The sequence below is a fragment of the Solanum dulcamara genome, chromosome 11 (genome assembly GCF_947179165.1).
Source record: "Solanum dulcamara chromosome 11, daSolDulc1.2, whole genome shotgun sequence".
Lineage (NCBI taxonomy): Eukaryota > Viridiplantae > Streptophyta > Magnoliopsida > Solanales > Solanaceae > Solanum > Solanum dulcamara.
In genome coordinates this window covers 47,962,026-47,986,234 of record NC_077247.1, presented here as the reverse complement: position 1 = coordinate 47,986,234, position 24,209 = coordinate 47,962,026, and the positions used below count along the sequence as shown (strand labels likewise).

General features: G+C 31.4%; 4 protein-coding genes across 4 annotated transcripts; 3 read left to right on the top strand and 1 right to left on the bottom strand.

Moving 5' to 3' along the window:
- The first annotated feature begins 9,027 nt into the window (after positions 1-9,027).
- LOC129872667 (pentatricopeptide repeat-containing protein At2g20710, mitochondrial-like) lies at positions 9,028-9,610 on the top strand. Its single transcript, XM_055947596.1, has 2 exons — positions 9,028-9,352; positions 9,396-9,610. Exons 1-2 carry the CDS (start codon positions 9,028-9,030, stop codon positions 9,608-9,610), a joined length of 540 nt encoding a protein of 179 aa, XP_055803571.1.
- Positions 9,611-11,845: 2,235 nt separating this feature from the next.
- LOC129874854 (E3 ubiquitin-protein ligase RMA1H1-like) lies at positions 11,846-13,582 on the bottom strand. Its single transcript, XM_055950230.1, has 2 exons — positions 13,426-13,582; positions 11,846-12,700 (listed from the first exon to the last, which is right to left on the bottom strand). Exon 2 carries the CDS (start codon positions 12,662-12,664, stop codon positions 11,969-11,971), a length of 696 nt encoding a protein of 231 aa, XP_055806205.1. The 5' UTR covers positions 12,665-12,700; positions 13,426-13,582; the 3' UTR covers positions 11,846-11,968.
- A 3,813-nt stretch (positions 13,583-17,395) lies between these two features.
- Positions 17,396-20,856, top strand: LOC129874329 (transcription initiation factor TFIID subunit 13). Its single transcript, XM_055949589.1, has 6 exons — positions 17,396-17,509; positions 18,137-18,270; positions 18,360-18,397; positions 19,224-19,283; positions 19,450-19,524; positions 20,344-20,856. Exons 2-6 carry the CDS (start codon positions 18,168-18,170, stop codon positions 20,452-20,454), a joined length of 387 nt encoding a protein of 128 aa, XP_055805564.1. The 5' UTR covers positions 17,396-17,509; positions 18,137-18,167; the 3' UTR covers positions 20,455-20,856.
- A 446-nt stretch (positions 20,857-21,302) lies between these two features.
- LOC129874328 (uncharacterized) lies at positions 21,303-24,095 on the top strand. The gene is made up of 8 exons (XM_055949588.1): positions 21,303-21,656; positions 21,740-21,829; positions 22,759-22,818; positions 22,914-22,953; positions 23,035-23,128; positions 23,381-23,440; positions 23,522-23,613; positions 23,702-24,095. Exons 1-8 carry the CDS (start codon positions 21,541-21,543, stop codon positions 23,786-23,788), a joined length of 639 nt encoding a protein of 212 aa, XP_055805563.1. The 5' UTR covers positions 21,303-21,540; the 3' UTR covers positions 23,789-24,095.
- Positions 24,096-24,209: the final 114 nt, after the last annotated feature.

Genomic DNA, 24,209 nt, shown 5'->3' with positions numbered 1-24,209 from the left:
ATAGACAACAAAACATTCAATCAATAGATATATTTATTGATTTTTTTTAAAGTGATGGGGATGTTTGATAATTATCTTGACTATAGAATATGTGTAGAAGTTTCATGCATAATTCTTGAATATAATAAGCCAAAGATACATGGACTTTGGACACATTTGCCTGATTGTAATTTCATTTAACGTAACGTCAAAGACCAATAATCATTCTTCAAACTTACAATATCATATTATATTATATTATAGTCGTGCGCTATGTAATGTTTCAAGCATTTTAGTTTTATACAAATTAAGAATATTAATACAATTTAACATGTCATAATATATTATATTTATTTTAATGTAATTTCAATTATCTTTTAAGTGATATGAGGAATTTTTTTCTTTATATTATTGAGAAATAAGTAGAAGTTAAATTTATATTTCTCTCTGTCTTACTTTATGTGTCATTAAAGTTTAATTTGATACAAATTTAAGAGGAAGAAAAATCTAAAACTTATATTAAAAAAATATTAAATACTCGTATAATTATAAATTATTTCATTAAATATAAAATTAAAATTTTTAAAAATAAATTATTAAGATAAAGTTGCTAAAAGTATATTACATCTGCCGCGAATACTGACTCGGCTTCTGAAGAGTCTGGAAAAGTAATGTACTGTAACTTTTTCCAGAAAGTATTATATTCAATTTTTTAATGAAAATCCAAAAAACTAATTAAATTTTTTTTCCACAGCGCTATGTTTGTGTATGACTGGACATAAAATATCGAAAATCGAATTATCGAACTTAATTAGCTATTTCGGTATTCGATAATTTGGTAATTTGATTTGGTATTCGGTACTGAAATATAAAATTCGGTATTTCGATTTCGATATTCGTTATTTCGATTTCGCTATTCGGGAAATACCGAATACCAATTTTTTATTATTTTTTTAATACAAAAAACTGAAAAAAAAAGAAGAAAAATTACCAAAAAGATAAGAGTTTAGTAAGAGGAAACTATCCCATTTTTTTATTTTCCTTACCATTTTTATTTCAACTTTCTCACGTTTACAGCATACTATATGCGCACTTTCAAACACGTACATTATGGATAACTGCTAAAATTTAAATTCATGAACATGTAAAAATTATAAATTTCAATTTCAAATTTATGCAATTGGGTAAGAATTCTAATTTCACTTTGCATGATTCACCACGTCAGTTATCTACATAAACTGTTTGGTAGTTACATTGAAAACGAAAGATTCCAACTCTTTCATATCTTTGCAGGAACTAATTAATAATTAGTGCAGTGATGTAGAGTTTTTGGATAATTCTAAGAAAAACATATGTATAAAAATTATGTGTGATATATTAGATATTTTTGTTTTCACTCTTTTTCATCATTTTTATTACATGGTAATATTTTTTTTATTCTGTATCTATTCATAAATTATTTTCTCTTTGTTTATGATGTATCATTTCTCCTCCGTAGAATATGGCTTCAGAGCAATTTCAATTTCGGTATTCGGTAAGTTAAAATGCATATATTACTTAATTATGGTGTAGTAATAAAAATATAAGTTAAGATATGTATTATTTAGGTTAATGTAAATATTAAATGCGGACAAATTTTTATTGTACATTAACTATTAAAAAAATATGGTATTATCGAATATCATACTGAACCGAACTTTGATTTACCGATTATCGAATTACCGAATCGAAATTTGAAAGTTCGGTATTTGGTATATACTTTGAATTATCGATTACCAAATTACCGAACCCGAATTTTGAAAATACCGAACCAAATACCAAACGTCCAACCCTATGTTTGTGCACGCACGGCATGTCACATATTTCAACATTTAATTTTACGTTAAAAAATGCATGATTGAATATTTAAAAATTTTATTAAGAATATTGTTGAAATATATTATATCGTAACATGATATTAATATAGGGAAAATGCATAAATTTTCTTTGAAGTTATACCGAAAAATCAGTTACACACCTAAACTATCTAAAACTGAAACTATTACACATCTGAACACATAACACCATTCTCATAGTATGTGGTGTATTACATTCGCTGCCATGTGGCACCACGCCAGTGCCACATCATCACCATGTCAGAAATTATAATTTTTTATATTTTTTTTCTTTTCTTTATTAATTAACTTTTCTTTTATTAACTATAATTTATACTGACTAACTCCTAATTAATTATTAACTATCCATCTGATTTTTTATATATTTTTTTTCTTTTATTTGTTAATTAACTTTTTTTATTAATTATATTTTATACTAATTAGCTCTTAATTAATTATTAATCGCCCATTCAATTTTTAATATTTCTTTTCTTTTATTTTCTTTATTAATTAACTTTTCTTTTATTAACTATATTTTATACTAATTAAATTCTAATTAATTATTAACTACCCATCAATTATTAACCACCCATCCGATTTTTTATATTTCTTTTCTTTTCTTTATTAATTAAATTTTTTTTTATTAACTATATTTTATACTAATTAACTTTTAATTAATTATTAACTACCCATCCTATTTTTTATATTTTTTTCTTTTTTTTCCCTTTATTAATTAACTTTTCTTTTATTAACTATATTTTATACTAATTAACTCCTAATTAATTATTAACCACCCATCCGAACCCCCCTCCCCCCCCCCCCCCCCCCCCAAACCCCAATTGTCTTCTCAGCCAAAATGGGGAGAAGAATTCTTCTTCTTCTTAATGGATTTTGAAAGAAAAAAAATCAAGATTTAAAATAGGGAGTAAATAGAGGTGGGTGTAAAGAAAAAGAGGGTAGGCGAGTGTGAGGAAAAAAGGATATGGGGGTGGGTGATTTTTTATTTTATTTTTTATTTTTTTTAATGAATTTTGAAAGAAAAAAATCAAGATTCATGAGAGTAAATGGAGGTGGGTGTGAAGAAGAAGAGGGGAGGTGGGTGTGAAGAAGAAAGGATTTGGGGGTGGGGTATTTTGTATTTTTAATTTTTTTTTACTTTATAGAATCTGACGCGTTTTTTTTTTGGCCACGTTAGTTCTAGGAGGGTAATAATTTCATTTTTAGGTAGTTTAGCTGTGTAATAGATCGTCATGATACTTTAAGTGTGAAACTGAATTTTCGATACATTTCAGGAGGAAATTTATGTTTTTTCCCTATTAATATGTGTCATACATCTCAACATAAACTAAAAAGCATCTCACATGAGATGGAAAAGTGGAAATCAAATCCAAATTGTTTTTGTGTGCAATACTAAATATGAATATTTATATCCAGCACTCAATATAAATATCGATAAAGGTTTTTGTATGTTTTTGAAATAAGTTTCTTTTTTCGTTTTTCTCTATTTTTAGTAACGGAACAACATGAAATGAACAGTTGCGTAATATTTGGATATGTTTGACCATTCAACGAATTCAACCTCATAGTTGATAAGTTTTTTTTTTTTATCGAATTTTTTCTCATTATATAAAGCAGAACGAAAGAACAAGTACAAGGAGGGGGACATGAAAAGCCTTACCTCCAAAAATAAGATGGATGAGAAGCCGGCTTTAAGGTCGGCATACTTATCCCTGGTACAAAGGTGCTATCTATGTACTAGAAAAGCGTTAAATCTATGAGAGGACTCCTCTCGGTACAATGCGACTAAGAAGAGAAAACATAACTGAGGGAGGATCGATTTTCCCTAAATCCAGAATCAGCCTCACAACTCCAACACAAGGCTCAAGGTCAGTACACCTAAACCAGGAGACACACAACGGTGACCAAAATTGAAAACTAGCTTCATTTTTTATAGCCGTTGAGTGCGGCTCCAAGTATTGGGTGTTGTGTTACTGGTCTGGATTTTTGTTGATTGCATCAGGCATTTGAAGATCTGCATACAACCTGCATGACTTAAACAATTGAGAAGGCCCAATAGTTGTTGTTGAGCTAACCATCCAGCTGCACCAAAAGGCTTTCTGAAGCTGTTGTTGTTGGTAGATTGTGTAGCTTGATGTTGTGATTGCTGCTGCATGTTGTTGCAGCATGGTAATTGGCATGGATGGAGTGTTGATGAGCTTCCTGCATGCCAGACTGTTGTCTTCCTTCTTTTGAAGTTCTATGGGTCTGCATAGACAAGTAACCAAAGTAACAAACACCTGTGGGTGTTTAGTTGTTGCTGCTGTTGGACTGTTGCTGCTCCAAATACATTCAGTTGCACCAACAGACAAGTATGAAACCATCTGTTGTAGCCTCTGTTTCAGGTTGTGACTCCATGGATTGTTGGAAGAAACCGCTCCAATTGTTGTTGTTCTTATACTCTGCTCACAGAAATAACCATAGGCCATTCCACATGTTGGCCCAATAGATGCCAAGATGCAGATCAGCCCTGTAGTTTGGATTATATTTCTGAAGCTGTTGTTGTTGAGAGTTGTTGTATGTTGTAGGTCTGAGGTGTGAAAGTGCAAGGCTGCACTTGTTGCATCTCAGCTAATTTGCTGTAGGTGTTGTTGTTGTAGTTGTTGTTGCACTTTGGAGGAGTTCCAAGGTCAGCTGTTGTAGTTCCCCTGTAAGACTCCAATCTTCTGTAGTTCTGCATCCCAGGTATCCCATGTTGTTGGTGTAGTTCTGCACTAACAAGTAAACAAGCAAAGGTCTCCAATGGTGTTGTTACTTGCAGTGCATACAACCTGCTGCATCTCTGCAGTGTAGCTGTTGGTGTTGTGGTGTGACTTCTGGAGTAATTGTTCCTGGTGAGTAGCTCCAACTTGTTCTGCTGGAGTTCCATATTGTTGCCTTCTCTGCAATGTATCTACTGTTGTAACTCAGTTGTATTCACTGCTGCTGCTGTAATGTAAGATATGCAGGTGATGTTGCTAAGATGCTTGTCCAAGAATTCCACTCTCAGTTGCTGCAACTCCAATGCTATGTTCAAAGCTGCATGGTACCTGCACAAGATAGACAAACAAAAGGAACAAAGAGCTGCAGGAGTTTTATGGTGCAGAATTGGTGCTGCTGGTATTTTGGGTATTTCGATTTAATTTTTGGTAATGATATAACATATGATAAACAATTATGTAGTATTTTTGAATAGAGTGTGTTTGACATTCAACAAATTCAAAACTCTGTGTTGTGCTCATTAATGCCTTTAGATCAGTTGAACGTCACAATTAGGAAGCATTTGAAAACTCGATTCCAAGGGTTTAGATCAATAATGAAACCATATAATCCCGAATTAAACCAAGAAAATATTGTAAAGTTTTAAAACTAGCATAATCATCTTTTATTAGCATAATACTAATTAAATATATAAACTTAATAATTAGTCAATGAGTTTTTTGGGGAATTCGATTTTTTCGAATGCATGTCTTGTAATTGAAACTCAGGATTCCTTTTACTTGCTGGTTTTATGAGGAAAAAGTTCTATCAAAATTAAACTAACCAAATATAGGGAGTGCATCTTTTTATATTTATTTTGTTTCATTTTATTTATTAAATATTTATTTAGCTGACTTAATTTGACTCTAATTAAATCTGTTACTTTGGACTTTTAGAGTATAGAGCCCATGTTTGCATGTGCAATTTGTTGGAGTTCTTTTGTTTTTGTTTCAAACGTCTTCATCTCACATTCCTTAAAGTTCTTTAATTTCCAATGATGCCGTGTGGCATATAAATTTCTTCAAGTTGTGTCTATTAAAAGACTATTTTATTCTATTTAGTAATCATGCACATGTTTTTGTTATAGGCATAATCATAAATATACCTCCTTACTTGGCTTCAGTAGGTATTTATATTCTTTAACTTTGAATGTGCACAAATATGATACTGAAACTTATATAAAATTGAACAAGTAGACACACATGTCATATATGACATAATACACGTAGGACACCACTTAGGTTATAAAATTGTCATGTAGGATACCATATATAGCAAATATATCTATTTATTTAAATTTTGGATAAGATCATAATTGCCAGCTGAAATCAAGACAAAAGTCATATTTATATATTATTTCTTTGTTATATTATATCTTTGCCATAATTTGACTTGTTCCTCTATCAGTCATAAAGAAATATTTGACATGACCTTCACTTTCCTTTTTCTTTTATATAGAAACTAGTATACGAAAGCCCGCGTTACCCGATCGGTTGATAATATAGTTATAAATATTGATTTATTGACAATTTAAAAATTTAATCTATTATAAAATGATATTGTAAAGTTTATATTAGAGAATGTTAGCACTCTTTTAGTTAAAAAAAATAGAGAAGGTTAGCATTTAGCACCTTGACATGTTATAATAAAATACTTATGAAAATAAATTAATATATAAACTTAATTCATAGTCTAAATTTGATAGTAATAATTTTTAACATTATTTAATTTATATATTTTATAAATTATTCAAAATCATAAATACTCTTATACAATTCATATTATCTTCTTGTTAGAATAATAAAGATATAAGAAAATTTAATCGTTAGATCAAAATAAAATGTAATTAGAAAAATCTTATGATTATGATAATGCAAAACATAAAACTAAGAAATTTTAATCACTTGAATGTCAAATTGTAGCTATTCAAATTTTTAAAGTTTATCTTTTAATTTTTCTAAAAATCATATATCAATTACATGACATCTAAAAATAATCATATGATTATGTGGTATTTTAGTACGGTTGTGGATATTGTTTTACATTTTTTTGTTTCAAATGAATTAATTTAAGTTTTTTCGTAAATTATTTTTTAAAATAATTGCAGGTTGTAAATATTTTGAAATATTAAAAAAGTTCTTTTATTGTCGGAGAAATGTCCATTTATTAAATTATTTTTTATTTGTTTCATTTTTTAAATAAATAAATAAATTTCAAAGACTCCAAATCTTGTTTTTCTTATACTGTTTCAATTTTTTTAATAGTTTATTGTGTGAGTTTTCTCTTTTTGATAAAGTATCATAATCTTAGAATATAGGTGAATTAAAATTCAAAAGATCATGATAAGATCTTCAAAGTTCAATAGCACGCTATGATCGTAAAAACACGATAAAACTCTTTTATCTTTTTTGTAGATTAAAAAACTAATTAAATAATCTCTCTCTTAATAAAATTAAGATTGTTTAAAAGAAAAAAAAATATGTGAATGCTACATCAGTTTTTGCCATCAACTTTTTTCTGTAAGAACTTCTATTTTCATAAAATACAATTCTTTCGAAGGTTTGTCCTATAACTGTCTACTTCTTTTATAGATTATTTGGTAGTAATTTTTTTTTTGGTTTGAGGTGTTTTTTTTCATTTAAAATTGAAAAACAATTAACAATAATTTAAAATTTAAATAGATTTAAACAGATAAATTTAAAAATGCAAGTTTATCTATCAGGCATATGTACTTTTATTTTAATTTAATTAAACTAATCTAATTATATTTTATGTTTTAATTTAAATTCAACTTTACTACATTGCCTACTAATTAAATACCATTGTTAGGTTTTATGAAATATGAAATTTTAAATATTCAATATTAATTTTTCTTTCTTTTCAAAAATCTTTTAATATTGTCACATAGATTATTAGAATTTAAATTTTAGAGACAAACTGTAAATAATCTTGTCAATTGACAGTTTAGGATGTGATCATCTCAATTGACATTTTTTAAAGAAATTAAAAATTTATGCATCTTTTAGAAATTGAAACTCTTAATAAATTTTTTATTTTCAATATAGATAATTGAATTTTTTATAAACTGAAAATTTGAAAATAATTATGACGCTGACATGTGGTATTTTTGCCTCTCTTATTATATATTGATAGAAGATATAGATACTAAAGAAATATAGCTTGTTTATGCATCCTCTTTGAACCGCCTATGCTGGATCTTTATTTTTCCAACCTTTTTATGGAATCCGTTTGACACAAAAATTTCACTTAAGCAATGATTTCAAGATACATGAGCAAGTGATGTGTGTAAACTTAAGCAAAACAATAAGAATGAAAAATCTCATAGAGAATTAAGAATAATACGTGACAAACATAAAAAATATTATAATATCATATATACATAACATATAATGTGTAAACAACATTTATATATATAAAACATATTTATCCAAACTTGAATTAAACTAATTAATAAACTATACGATGGACTATAGATAAGGGATCTAAGGATGTTAAGGCTGTTTTTCTAGATTAATGTCCCATATCAATATATTGATGATGATGATTCTTTATTCGTAATTATTGCACAATAAATATAATTTTTTGACTTGTACAAAATTACAATATATATTTTATAAGTAGAAGAGAGTTATCAAAGTTGTAAAAGAGTGTATATATATATATATATATATATATGAGATAAATTGAGAAGAAGAAAGAGAATGCTTGGAATGTGTCAATTCAAACCTTTATAGATACTCAAAATTCGGTAATAGAATTTATTTATTTTTAATTTTTTAACTCGATGTTTGGTATCTGCATAATTTCGTCGCATTTAATTTCATGTTTATAAGTTAAATTTCGCCAAGGCCCTAATCATAATAGCAAAGAATGATATGAACATGCATATACCTAATGAAGGTTCATTTTCGAGTTTCATAAAAAACACTATTGTAATTAGAGGGAGAAAAAAAGATCCAACAATGAACGTACTTCAGTTACCCATAAATTAATCATCATGCATCTACACTTTTATAATCATAATATTTAGCATCAGTTTTTGTCCAACTTAACATACATAAAAAGATGAAGATTGTTTACAATCTTCTTTGCTTTTCGTTACTGCTCTCATCTCCTTCCGTTAGATCTCATGTTCCAAAAAAGGAGTACTATTTGCTGCTTCTTGTTTGTCGTAGGCATAGCAATAATAGGTGTCTTTATCGATCGATTCGGTTCGATTTTAAATATTATCAATTTGATTAATCAGTTTAACCAATAAAAAAAACTTTAAAAATAAACTTACAGTATTGCAGCAGAGTTGTATTTGAAAGTTGGGCAGGTGGAAAAGGCTCTAGAGTTGCTGAGTAAACTGGACGGCATGATTTTGACTCGCGAGGAAAGTAATGGTGCATGTAATTCATTGTTGAAATTGTATGCAGAATCTGGAAAGAAAGAAGAGGTGCACCGAGTGTGGGATTTGCATAAGCAGAACATGAAAATTCTTAATAAAGGTTACATTAGTGTGATGAACTCATTAATGAAATTTGGTGATACAGAAGGAGTTGAGAAGATCTTTGAGGAATGGGAATCAGAAGCCTTGTCCTATGACTTCCGTGTTCCAGATGTTTTGATTTGCAGTTATTGTAGAAATGGTCTTTTGGGGAAGGCTAAGGCCCTAATGGACAAAGGGATGTCAAAAGGGGGTATTCCATGGGTGTCACCTGGCAAATGGGTACATACATGAAGATCTAGTCCCAGAGGCTGTAGAAGCATTGAAGAAGGCCATCTCAATATGCCCGCCTAACTATAAGCCTAGCAGGGAGACCTTAGCTACATGCGTAAAATACTGGGAAAAGCAGGGAAATGTGGATAATGCGGCGGATTTTGTAAGGTCTTTAGAACCGGATCATAGCTTCTCACCAGTTTTCCGTGACAAGTTGTTGTGCTTTATTAAGGAATAAAAACTCCAACCCTGTGCAACACAGCTTGTATGGAAACCACTGATTTGAGTGACTCTCGCAAGGTTAGGCCTTCCAACTAAAGTTGTATGTATGAACTGAAAGCTATCAGGCCTAGATATGGAGCAATTAAAGAGAATTTATTGGACACAGATTATTTTTCTTTGCATTCAGAACTGAAAATAGCTGATATTTCTCATTGAAACTTAGGCTGCATATTCACTGGCGATAAGTAATTTACTGCAAGATTACTCCTCAAGAGAGACAAAGTGCTTTGTTCTTAACATATTTTGTGTCAACGAGCTTTGTTTTGAAGGCCAAAACTCAACTTAATGTGTATCTTCTTTGTTTTGGTAATGAAGACAATACAAGAAGGTACATTACTTTGTTTTTCGCCATATGGTGTTATTATAGTTTATGTATTGTGACAATCTTGTTCTTTAAAGAATTTGAAATAATTAGTCCAAAGCCCAGCGGTGCCACCCCCCTCCAACAAATAGAGTAGGGTTGATTACTTAGAACATCTCTCTCATTTGCATATTTAATGGACGTTTCGTCTTGTTTGTTTCAATATTTCTCAATAAGCTGGGTATGTAAGGATCACAATCCTTTAATGTTTGATTTTATTTAACCCAATTACCAAGTACATATCTTGAAAAATAACAACAATTGCTTCTTGTTAATGAAAACTAGGTGAGGCAAAAAACAAAGTTATTCTTCGTGTGGCTTTTAAGATAAAAGAAGAAAGATTATATTTGAATCAAATATGGCAAATTCATTACAACAAGAAGTTAGGATATTCTTTGTGGTTGGCAAAACAATGACACGTCAACTAACCATTTGAGTGCTTTGAAAATTTTGGTGTAAGATTATTAATCACATTACTAAGTGCATAGTTTATTAAAATATCATATATTGAGTGGGACATGAACTTAAATTATGCTGGATGTGACAATTCTAATTAAGAATGTTAAAAAGGTGTTTGATCAACGGGCAACGCCATGATTTTCTCTCTATATTTGCCTAACAGGTGACCGCCCTAGGGTCTAATTTACTTTGCAATAATGTTAGGACCCCAATTTGAAAATTCTTTAAAACATTATTGTGGACTTTGCTTAAACAGGAGGAGATTGTTTTTGCTATTTTCTGTTTGTACACGTTCATAGCTATTCCACCAACCATTTCCTTTACTAAAGTCTAAAACCATAAATGTGAAATTTGCTAATCCAACGTTTATTCTACGAGCAGCACATACTTTTAGAATTTAAGAAAAAATTATTGACTCATACGTCTCCAACCGCATTGATCTCCCTAGTCTGCTATTGCTTCACCAAACCCAAACACAGTTTGCCCATATGTCTTGAAAAGAGTCTAATATCCATGGAATGATGGAACATTGGTTAAAGTTAAAAACATACTTCACACGAACCAACTTAAAGCCCCTTTTTAGCTTTTGAACGTGTTTGCCTAATGCTAACTTCAAGCCATAAAGTTCTTAAAGTCAGTCAAAAATGAAAAATTAGAATTTCTAACTTTTTTTTCTAAGTGCTTAAAGCCATTTTGTTTGACCATAATTACTTTTATATCCTTTATATTTTAACTAAATTCCCAAACTATCCTTTTTATTCTTTTAATCCTAAAATTCAAACACTTATTTTCAACATAAACACTTATATCCAAACACTCAACTGCTTATTTATAAAAATAACTTTCAGCACTTTGAAAATAAATACTTTTATCCAAACACTCAACTGCTTATTTATAAAAATAACTTTCAGCACTTTAAAATTCTAAAAGCACTTCATACATAAAAATTACTTTTTTTTAAACTCATCCAAACGGACTCATAATTAGATACTAGCCTGTCATTCTTAAAATTGACATTTCCCCTTTAATCATATTTATTATAATAAGTATAATATAAAGCACGCATATGGTGCTATATTATTTTATAAAAAGAAGTGTCTTGCCTGCAACTTTTAGTGGTAATACGTTATCATATTTTCCCTACAGTGAAGACAATTACGGCTATAGTATTTTATCATTTTAGGGGGGGGCCTTATTAATAAATTAGGTGGACAAATTTCCTAACAATTGATTCAAAGAGATATCATCAATAAATGAGGACAAGCAACATGATGATGATCCTTAGCCACCATATATTGGGAGTTGGGACCATACAATCACTATTGTCTGCCATATAAAACAGTGATTTAACTTATCCACACAAATAACATTAAGAATTTTGCTTAGTATCATCTCACATATATGATTTTAAATGATTTGATGCTCATCAAGATCAGTTTTGTACAATGTGTACAGGATGAATTATGGGGGAGGACAAAAAGTGTCTCAATGAAACTAGAATAACAGTAGGCAAAGAAGAAAACAATAGAAGAGAAAAAGGGAAATTCTGTTCAAAGACTTGTCAGCCAGCATTTCCCTTCTTCTCAATCTTGGACTACTATTTGCCACTAGATGATAGGAGTTAGGATATGTGTATAAACTCTCTGAGTTCCCGAATACCCTAGCGTAAACCATCTCTCCAAACATACCAACAACTGGATCAAAGACTCCCACTGTTGTATTGCGTCCAAGATTGAATGAAGGCGGTGATGAACTGTTGAGGTAACTGGCATAGGAATCATAGGCATTAGGATGTGGCGGTTGCTGAGAAGGATTAAAGGAATTTGACAAGGATAATGGACCGAAAGCAGGTGGCCTAGGAGGCACTTTTAGAGTGAGCTTGTTTTCAGGCTCAGATTTAGGCAGTGTTTCCCCACGCCCATAAAGAGGGACTAAATCTGTTTGGGAGATTTTAGCCTTGCAAACTGGACATTGAGGGTGTTTATCCGAAGACAAAGAGTCGCTCTGGAAGTGAATCCACTTGTAAATGCAGGGCCAACAATAGAGATGGCCACAAAGTGTAACAACCGGATCACGGGCAAAGTCCAAGCAGATGTTGCAATCAAAACAGGCAGAAGTCTTCTCTGAGTCTGATGATTCTGAAGTAGGAATCGATTTCCACTCATTTGAATAATACTGCTCGAAGGCCATGAGATTTGCTTCTGAGCACTCGTTCAACCCAAGGGTCTTTCCAAGATCGGAAAGCACAATCAATAGTTAGCAATAGGAATTATAAATTTATATCAAAAGTATTATAGAATTGTAGAGAATTAGTAGGCAGACAGGCTACTGAATTAACAAGAAAATGCTGGGAAGGAAGCTAGCTAGTAGCTTCCATCAACCACGCAACAGGAGAGAACAAAAAAGAAGAAGCATGTTGGGAAGGAAGCTAGCTATTAGCTTCCAGAATTAGGCCAACTAATTGCCTCAGATTGACAAAATATCTCAATCTTGAATCTATCCTATTTTAGCACAGTCAAAATCTTAATCCAATCCAAACATACCCCCTTAAACTCTACTTAATTCTTTCCACTTTCCCCATTAACCCCAATCCAAATGGTTGAAAAAACTATCAAACATGATCAACAGCAAAGGCTTTATGACACTCCCAAGTATAATCGAGGAAACCCTCTTCTAATTCACAACCATAAGGTCATGAAAATCCAGAAAATCATTTGTTTATGGTGGGTAAAAGGTAAAGACTTTAACACCAATAAAGATCATTTATAGTAGTACAATATGATCAAACACAAGAATTGAGTAACAGTAGTACCATATAGATCAACAGCACAAAACCATCAAAGATCTAACCTTTATACACCAATAATCACTACAATTTCAACCAAAATACAGAACATAAGTAAAATCAGTTTAAGCTTCAAGAAAAGAAGAGGAAGAGCTCAAATTCTTACCAATCAAGCAAAAGGGTTGAAAAACCAATCAAAAATTCAGACTTTCAAGCTTCAAATGGAGCACCCCAGGTGATTAAACAGAGGAAAAAGAGAAGAAAATAGGCTTCTTTAAAGAGGTAAATAGGAAGTGGCTGAGCTGAGAGAGCGGAAATGGGGAAGCAGTTTTTATAAGAAGAAAATTTACAACAGTGGACTTTCTCCTTTGCAACTAATGCTACGTGGTTGATTATGACTGGTTCTCTCTGAGTATTTGTTTCTTCATTGAATCTTGAATTTTTTTACCTAATTGTTTATTTTTTCTTTCACTGATATCTAATTAGAGTATTTGTCACATCAAGTCAATTTAGCTACCAATGTGGGTGGCGGCGATATGATTGAGACTTCTTCATTTTTAGTTAGGTCTTGAGTTTGAATTTGAATATTAAAAAAATCTTATTAAAAACATCATTTTTAGTAATAATTTTTACAAAATCTGAATTGATTGAATTTCAATGCAAATATTGAACTCGACATGAAAAAAAATAATCAATATAGCTCCCTTTTGGCTGTGAGGTAAGGTGTTTAGCGCATTAATTACAAAATTATTTGATACATCAATTGTAAGAGATATTTGAACTACTTAACCAAAAAAAATAAAAATTGAACTAAATATCTCTTCCTTAAATCATACTATATATTTTTGGTGGGGTGATAGGGATGAAATTCAAAAACAAAAAACTAATAGAATAGCAAATATTCAGACCAAATTGTCTTTTTACTAAAGTGACAAATAAATAAGATTAGGAGGAAATTTCGAGGCCAGATTTGTATTTAAATCTTGGTACGATTTTAACTCACTTGGATAATGTCTCTTATATTATTTTGTAACTTGATCATGTTACGAGTCCTTTTTTTAAAAAAAAAAAAGAAGAGAGAATAACGTTCGTAATATCAAATTAATACTTTAACTCTAAATTTCTTTCAACATAAATATCTCAAGAGAATAAAGAAAAAAAAAGAAACTGTCTTTTTAAGAAAGAAAATGTAGGTATGTATCTGTGTAAAACTAATATAATTAGTTCCAATCGGTTTGAGATTGACACATAGATTATTGATTGAAATATTAAGGAAATGACTATTAAGGAATCTAGAAATATCTGTTGGGTCGTGTTTATTCATAAGGGGAGCTAATTAGTCTGTTAGCTTTCAAAAAAAAGAAAAAAATATGAAAATTTATCCATTTCGTAAGGTTTAGTAACGATTGATGATAGGAGTGGTGAGTATTATAAATTCGTTTCCCTTAAAAAAAAAAACATAATCCATTTCATGATGATTATTTTTTCTAGATTGTCCTTTCAGAAATTTTTCTTGTTCTTTGCTTTCCAGAAGACGGTCTTTACAATTCTTGATGTAAGTAGCTACAAAAAAATTGCCGACTAGTAATCTTTAGATTAATCAAACCTTTTGAAACAAACAGAAATACATTGGCATCTTTGAAGAGGGAACAAAAATTGACTTGGCAAAAAGAAAAAAGGTATCTTAACGGTTCCTGTTAACTATTTGGGTCTAATTTGTTTGTCTGATTTAATTTGATATATTATTTTTAAAATAAAATTAAAAAAGATTTTTAAATTTTGTAATCTTAAATTGAAGATATGTAAAATGTATATCAAATTATTGTCTTTAATCTTGTGATTTTAATTATGTCACGTAAAATTAAATTAAAAAGTTATTAAAAAAAAGAGACATTTTTATTGAAACACTTCAAAGGGAAAGTAGGAGAAATAAATTGAAACGGAGGAAATAATTTATTTATTTTTTGGTTGCTTCTAGTTTGTATTTCCATTCCATCTTGCTTGTCCTTCTAGAAGGCAGACATGGAATTAATTTCCTATACTATAATATATTAAATCTGTCACATATAAATCTGGAAAATGAAAGGGCTGAGTGGAAAAGTTGGTCCTACTACTAGAAAAAAATTATAGTAGTGGAAAATGTTGAGATACAAACACCATATTTTTTAAAAAAAAAAACATAATTTTCATGCATGATAAGACACAAATTGTTATAATATAAGCAAGAAAGAGTGCTAAGGACACATGGTCCATTTTAATTTGTACATATTATTATAGATCTATTTTACCTAATTTTCAAAAAGTTAATTAAGAATAATTAACCTAAGAGGAACAAAGGTAGAGCAACGGAAAATATGTTTTCTTCTTCTTTAATTTTTTTTTAAAAAAAATATTACTTTATCTTCTAGAAGTCCATTTATCTCATTTAACTTGCTCTATCTTCTAGAGTCCATATGTTTAATTTAACTTACTGTACTTAATCATGATCAAAGTCGTTTTTTTAACATTAAGTTAGCTATACATATTTTCATTAAGATATAATATTATTTTTATGGACTATAAAAAGGAAAAATTACGCGAATAAACAAACACATACTAGTTAATTAGTTAACATAACTATAATTTAGTTAATTTACAATTCGCCACTAACATTTAACATTAATTACAGTTTGAGTTTGTATAATTTGAAATTTGTACAATATAATTTGTATAACTGTATGAAGTTCAGATATTTGTATTTATATAAATTCGTTATTTTGAGTTTATTCATTAATAGCTCAATTATCCGCAAATTATACAAATCTGTGAATTATACAAACGATATAACTTAAATCATAGCTACAATCCGTAAATATGAAAACTATAACTAATGAGCCCAATTTATTTATCATAGTGGTTATTTGCGAAATTTCACGTAAAACACTTTATAAAATAGAGAAAAAAATTGTGAACAATTAAATAATACAAGTACCTTTTGTCAATACATCATAAATTGCGTCAATTTAACATGGTATGTAATGTGAATATTATCAAAACTTATCCATCTGCCATAATTTATAAGCAATTGAGCAACACATACAACTTTTGTCATGAAACAATTTTTATAGTCAATGAACAAATTCATTATCTCCGACTTATTGAAATATACTAAGAGCCCGTTTTTGGACGTGTTTTCATAATGCTAAATTTAAGCTATAAAGTTCTTAAAGTCAGTCAAAAATGAAAAGTTAAGATTTCTAACTTTTTTTTTCCTAAGTGCTTAAAGTCATTTTCTTTGATCATAGAAATTACTTTTATATCTCTTATATTTTAATTAAATTTCCAAACTACCTTTTTTATTCTTTTAATCCTAAAATTCACATCATTTTCCTCATTTAAGCACTTTTATCCAAACACTCAACTCCTTATTTATAAAAATAACTTTCAGCACTTCAAAGTTCTAAAAGTATTTCATACATAAAAGTTATTTTTTTAAGCTCATCCAAACGGACTCTAAATTTCTACTTTATAAGCAAAACTGATATATGCTACACTAATATCCACAGCCAACAGAAAGTTTCAGCGAATTTCTTGAAACTGAGGCTATTTTTAAAAAAACTGTTAGGACAGTCCGGTGTATTAAAGCTTCCGCTATACGCAGATTTTTAAAAAAATGTTAAAATGGACTAAAAGTTCAAGTTCTACTAGATAGACCATCGCTTGAGAAACAATGTTTTTTTTGGAAAAATTACCTAAATACACATTTTATTTTGCCTCTAAAATTTTCCATCATTTAAAAATTATAAAAATCTCTTCTCGGATATATCCCTATACCCTCTCGGATACATCTCTCCCATTAAATAATATATTATCCGCAATCTGTGAGCTATGCATCCGCAAGGTTCCTGATGTATTCGAGATCCTATAAATTTAAGGGATTTATGTAATTTAAGAAAGAATTATGATATGATGTAATTAGTTCTTAACACTGAGATTTATGTAATTTTTACTTTTTTTTCCTATTGGGCCTTTGGTAAAAAAACTATTTTGGGCTTGTTTGATGGCCACTGTGATCCATTAAGCCCAAATTCTTCTTTTTTTCACTGACATACCCGTTTGAACAACAAAAAGAAATTGTGACCAAATAAAAGAAATTTCCCACATAAATTTTAGCGAATGCCCTAATACCCTAATCATTTTGGGGATTTCAATGTGAAATTCTCTCTCTTCAATTGTGCTCGTCATCTCCAGTGGAATCAACACCTTTGCAGGTTTCTGTTCAGATTTCTTATTCTCTTTTACGCTCCTAATTGTGATTGTGTCTGCAGAAATTAATTAATTTATGTTTTCTGTGTTCTTGCATCTGCTTATTTTTCTTCAATACATTCATACTCCTGGTCCTGGGGCGTTGATTATTTGATAAATGATTCTTTAAAATTATTGTTGTTGATGTGATGAGCCAAATTCGCAACTGCCCCACTTTGGATTTTGTATTCCTAATAACTTGTTGAAAAAGGAAAAAGGTAACAAAGGTTCAGTAATGGATTCGTCAAAATATACATACTAGAAAAAAGAAGTTCCACTTATAAAGTAGATATAACTTTTATTTACTGTAAAAGTCCCAGTGGATCATATGGGTTGTGTTTATAGTGGCTGCATAGAGGACTGTATGTTCCACCTATATAATAAGCTCCCTTTTGACGGAATTTTAAAAATTTTGAGCTAATTGTGTAGGCAGTTAAGTGGTGATAACCATTACAAGAACTATGGAAGTACATTCATTATGCATTGAGTTTTCTATTTTAGTTTCAATGGTGCTTGCATGATGTATATCTATCTGATAATATGATATGTTTGATTGATGGTATTTTCTAAGGACGGTAATGACACTTTGGCAGGTTGAGAAGTGGAGGTTAGAATAAATAGAAAATGAACAACTCTTCTGCAGGGCCATCCTCAAAAGCCAGAGTAGGAGCATCACAACCTTCAGAAAGTTCACTTAAAAGGAAACGTGGCATGTTTCAGAAAGACTGTCAGTGACTATTTACATAGACGTGATAATAATATTAAATCATTTCACCTTGTTTTATTTATTAATATTTCTTTTATTTTGTTACACAGTGCAACACATGATGTATGGTTTTGGAGATGATAGCAATGTAAGATGCCTCTTTGTTTCACTACTCATCTTTTCGTTGTTTTTCATCTGTGTATGTCCGTGGTGTTTATACTCGTTTATTGTTATGCTTATGGCAATTTAGTGAATTATGCCATGCTGATGTAACCTATTTTTTTTATGTATGCACATTGATAGTGGGAAAATTTGCAGTTTGTGTGGGTCCAGATTGAATATGGCCCTTTGCTTATTGCTTAATGTTTAACAACATTTAAACACCATTCTCTGGCTACGGGAAATACTTTTATCTTCTTTGATAACACTACTAAGCAAGCTTGTGTCTAAGCTCTAGCAATAATGTCTGGAGGGACTTTTGGGAGGACCGAGGACCTGTGCTGATTCTTAGGAAAGAACAGAAATTCAGTAGTTGGAGTTCTGTAATGATATTGTCTAATTGTCTTTTAAAAAGAATAACCTTCTTTGCTGGACAGCTAGAGTACAGTCCTTTTTCTGTTTTACCACATTTTTCTTTCCCTGCTCTACAAGGGAATAGAGCACGGTCATAATGCGTTAATAACTCCATCATAAAACAGAGATAATTTTGATGGAAGATTTTCTTATTGATATGTTCCCTTTTGTGGCTTTATGTTTATTTTATTGTTTCTAATTTAGTGTCAACTGATACTGAAAAGGACTCGGGGATGGATGATGGTTGATTATCTTATAGGTTATCTAAAAAATTGATGGTTGATTACCTTGTAAATATCAAAATTTTGTGTCTGAAAGTTGCCTTTATTTTGATTTTGTATGAGTAACTGGTATTATTTTATCCCTTGATCTTTACTAAACTTATAGTGCTGCACTGTCAGCCACTTCCAGAAACTGTAGCACTTGTGGAAGACATCGTGGTGGATTATGTTACTGATATGGTGAGTTTAACTTACTACTATCCAGTGCTATTTTTTCGAAGAGGTTTTGGAGTATACATCTTCCTGCATAGAGCTTTGCATTTTGCACAATTTATTTTCTATCAGTATTTGATTTTAGAAGAAACATGCATTTGGTCGTATTTTTTATGCTCTTCAACTTGCGTAGGTGCACAAAGCTCAGGATGTTGCAACCAAAAGGGGGAAACTTTTGACGGAGGACTTTCTGTTCTTAATTAGAAAGGTAGGTTTTTTCATGAATTCAACATGCATATATATAATATTATGCATATCTGTGTCTGTAGCAATATGGTGAATATTTAGTTGGAAAATGTCCATCCCATTTTTGCTCAATGAGAGGTCCTGTGAGTTTTGTATATTGTTTTCAATTAAGAACATTAAGGGAACTATTTGACCTGCCGATTAGTGGAACAAACCCATAGACCAGTGGTCCAGATAGCCAAGTGTAGTTGGACAGAAGCTGAGATTTGTAGTTTTGCTCATCTCAAGCTTAATCACTACTTTAAGGTTTTATTTGTTGCAATTAATTTGGCTTACCTCATGCATGATAGTACTGCTATCTCACTGAATAATTGGTTTCATTATGATAGATCATAGTTTAGCATGATAGAATTGTATCTCCATGATAGAATTGTATCGGAAAATGGTTCCATTGGTAATTTGATGTTTCTTTGTGCCTGATAAACTTGAAACTCTTTTGGACTAGTTTGATGCTTCCATGCCAATGAGAAAATGCCTAGTATAGTTAGCTTCTTACTATGTTCATCATTAAAACAACAAATTACTCCATCTTGTGGTTGGGAAGATTTAGGCTGGGTGATTGTGGCGTTGTCTTTTCCTTATTTCCTTCTGTTTAGTGCCACTTGCCTCATTCTATTAATATATGTCAACACGTCTGTAGTTGTCAAAAAGAATATGGATGGTCGTTCTGAAAAATCAGTCCTGCTACAATTTGCATAGGCTCTACGAGCTGGATATGATGTTACTGTGATTTTGCTTTATGAGCTTCTGAATTTTGTATGGATACTGTTCTACTGCACAGGACTTGCCGAAACTCAATCGGTGTACAGAACTGTTGTCCATGAATGAAGAGCTGAAACAAGCTCGGAAGGCTTTCGAGGTCGATGAAGAGAAATTGGCTTCACATCAGTGAGGGGGAAGTGTGAAGTTATGATCTTAGTTCAGAATGACAAAGTGAGTGGCACCAATCACCATAGGACCAGTATACAGTTTACCAACACAGGAGTAAATAGCTGCTTCTCATTTTTATCTAGCACAATAGATGGCCGAGTCACCTTGTAGCTGCACTTCAGAGCTATCTAACCTTTCTTCATTTTTCCTACCTTTATAAACATCTTTTCCTTTTTGTTTTGAGTTCCTAGTCATGCTTCTTCAGATCCTCAATGCTGAACGCCACCGTGTGTAGTTGACAGTTCTTAAGTTGGATGTGGAAGGTAGCCATAACATCATCAATCTACTTGTTTGTAGATTTGCACAAATTGAAGGATTGAGTTGTAAAGTAAATCGAGTAATCAACTGATTAGATTGGTTTTGATCTGTTATGCGAAAAATATATCTCGTAACCTGAGGAGCACGTTAAAAATTATTTAGCTGTGTGGTTTCTTTGATCCCTTGTAAAACATCATAACTTTCTTGGACAAAGGTGGATCTAAGATTTAAATTCGGCAGCATACATAATCTCTTGTGACAATGGGAAGAGAGGATGGACACTTTGGGAGTTCAAATGCATTTAGATATCTCTAAGTTTAAATTTCGATTTGATGTGTTATTTAAACAATTTTTACTTTAACGTGTTTTACAATCACAGTAATAATATAATATATGTCAAATTAACATATCAGACTTGTTGTGTAGTTGAAAAAAGGTCGTACCATTTGAAATGGCAAGAGTAACATTTATGTTTTTTAAAAAGTAGGCAAAAGAAAAAATGAATTAATCTAAATAGTCATTCATTTAACTGATTAAATTAAAAATAGTAAACAGTAAATTTGCTCGATTGTGAAAATCTCGCTTTTCGATAAAATCCAAAATGGTAATCTGCCCGACTATCATATGAGTTTTGCGGAACTCTTTCACCAACTCATCAACTATTCACTCAGTTTCGCGCCAAAAGAAATATAAATACTCGTATCTGGTACAACCCATTTTGAATTCTCAAAAGCTCCCTCCCTTTCTCACACACGCTAATTCTCACAGTTCAACTTTCTACAGAAAAAAAATGTCAGCGTCAAAATCAAGCACAAGGAAAAGAGTTTCGGAGCCGCAAATACCAAAATCGGAGAGCAAAAGGCGAGCCAGCGCCGTCGAAGATGAATTCGATGCTGAGATCTCAGAGTACGCTTTCATTTTAATTTTATTTTTGTTAAATTTTCTCAAATTTTGTTCTGTAATTTGATTAGATCGAATGAAATTGACAGTGATATCAAAGGGATTATGACGGCGTTAAAGCAGATAAGAGAGAAGGCACAACAGGACGGTCTGAAGAAGAAAGAAGAAACCATCTCTAGGTGAATTTCTGTATTCCTGTTTTATTTCATTGCTAAATCAGTTTCTCGTGTATAGATATATTGAAGCTGTATAAATTTATCTACGTTTAGTCATATCATTAGAGAGCTGAGTCTCAAACCTAGAACCAAGCTCTGGTTTCTCCATTCACTTGTTTGTGCTGAAGTATTCGCAGACGCAATATCACTGTATTTTCTATGTAATTCCTGTGCTGATTGCTAGTAATATATTCAAGTTTCATCAATTCCGTCATCTAGGAGGAACTAGATATTTGCTTCTTCTCGCAGAATTGGCTAATTATTCTGCAAACCTTATTGCTGCAACACTTGGACTAGCATATAGATCTAAATGCCCTGGTATAGAATTTGTAATCAGCCATTAGAATTTTACATGATCAGGATCTCGATTCTGATCAAATTAATGCATTCTAAGCTTCTTCTTGCCTTTGTGCACAGTACTTCTGGCAGAGAAATGTATGTGGGAGTTGATTTTCTGGAGATTCCATATTTATTTATTTTTGGAAATTTCTGATTATACTAATGATTTGTACATTGCTTAAATGAGTTTTGTGCATTAACAAGTTTGTGGAATTGTTCTACGTTGCTTAAACATCTAAAAGTGATTCTAGTTACAACTTGTTAAGGCACTCAAGCAGCTGATCTTTCAGTTCTGAAACTTAGCCGTTTGACTGATCTGATGTATTGTGCAACATTTTTTAATGAGTAAGAAATACTGGTTGTTCTTGAGTGAAACTGATAGTAATTGAGACAATCCCTGCATAAATTGATACTAAGTGCATGAAAATGTAATCCTGATGAGTTCATCCTCTTTTGTTCCTGTCATATCGAGTCCAGCACTAAATTAATGGAGTGTGTCGCTTAAATAAAGGAAATGGTTATTAACATTACTGCTTATTGTGGTCTGTGATTAGCGTGACTTCAGAAGTCAAGTCAAAGATCGATGAGCTCAAATTAAAACTTGAGAAAGACAGGTGAGAAATATTTGTTGCATAATACATACTTAAGTGTAAATTTAATTGTTGCAAGTGATAGCTTCTTGTTGATCTTCAATATGTTTGATCATTAGGCAAAGTTTTGCAAAGGCACTGTCCAAGGGCTCCAAAGAGGTCAGCCTCAATTAGATAAGTTAGCCGTGAAAGGGCGTCCGAAAGAAGCTTACTACTTTTCAATATATTGCTTCTATGCAGTGTGAGAACTTGCTAAAGAATGAAACTGTGAAGTTTCAATCAATTTATGAGAAGTTCAACAAGGAGAAAGCTACACATCTGCAGTCCCTCAGAGGTGCTTTTCTAATGTGAATTTTCCACAAGAATTGGACCTGTTTATAGTCCGCACAAATTTGGAACATTGTGTTTCTAGCTTAACCACCTCTTATTCATTTCATGATATCATTTTACCGGGCTAAACTGAACACTGTTACAGAATTTCAGCTAGACTTAGGAGTTTATACTTGCGATATGTTTTGAAGAGTCCTTAGAAACCCTGCTTGAAGAGAACATTTTAAGGCTAACCATCGTGATGGTATCTTCGCAGATACTATATCCAAATATGAGGAAGAAAAAGAAAGACTATTCATGCGATATGAGCAACTAAGTGAGTTGCAGGAACTTTCTGTATTATATTTTCATTGAATGATAAGGATGCCTTTGACAGATTATTATGACATTAATTCAGGGAAGAAAGAGAAGAGCATGATATCTGAACTTGAGCAAGACTCCAAAAAACGAATTGCTGAACTAGAGGAATCGCTGAAGAAAAAGAAGCAGGTTAACTTCTTCGATGCACCATATCCCTGTCACACACTGCAGACATTCTTGAACGCCAAGTAAACCGTCCTCTTTTTTTGCTTGACAGGATGATAAAGCATTTAGCTTTCTGAGAAAAACTCTAGGTTCATTTCTGGATAATGCCTCAGATGAGGACTTCCCACCTGATGATTGAAAGTCGTGAAGACAATGTATCTGCTGCTGAAATGACAGTTTCTATCCCCTGATGATTGGAAGTCCCACATATGGTCTGTGGATACTGCCACTAGCAATTAATTTGAACGTCTTATAGTTGATATTAAAAAGTGTTTTTCCAAAGGTCAAGCTTATACTGATCAATAGCTTTTCTTAGTGGTTGCATTGGTAACTATCATTTGCTGCAGTTTTAATATTGCTGCTACATTTTAAATAGAGTCTAATGGTGACTCTAAATGCTGAATCAAGATGTAGTAAATAATATAGATGTTCCAATTCTTCCGCTGCTCATGTTCTGTTTTTCTTTCTTCCCAACAAAATCTTGTAATAGACAATGATTGTTGTTTTTTCCCAAAATGTTTCTATGCTGCGCATAGCTGCTAGTACCATTAAGAAAAGCG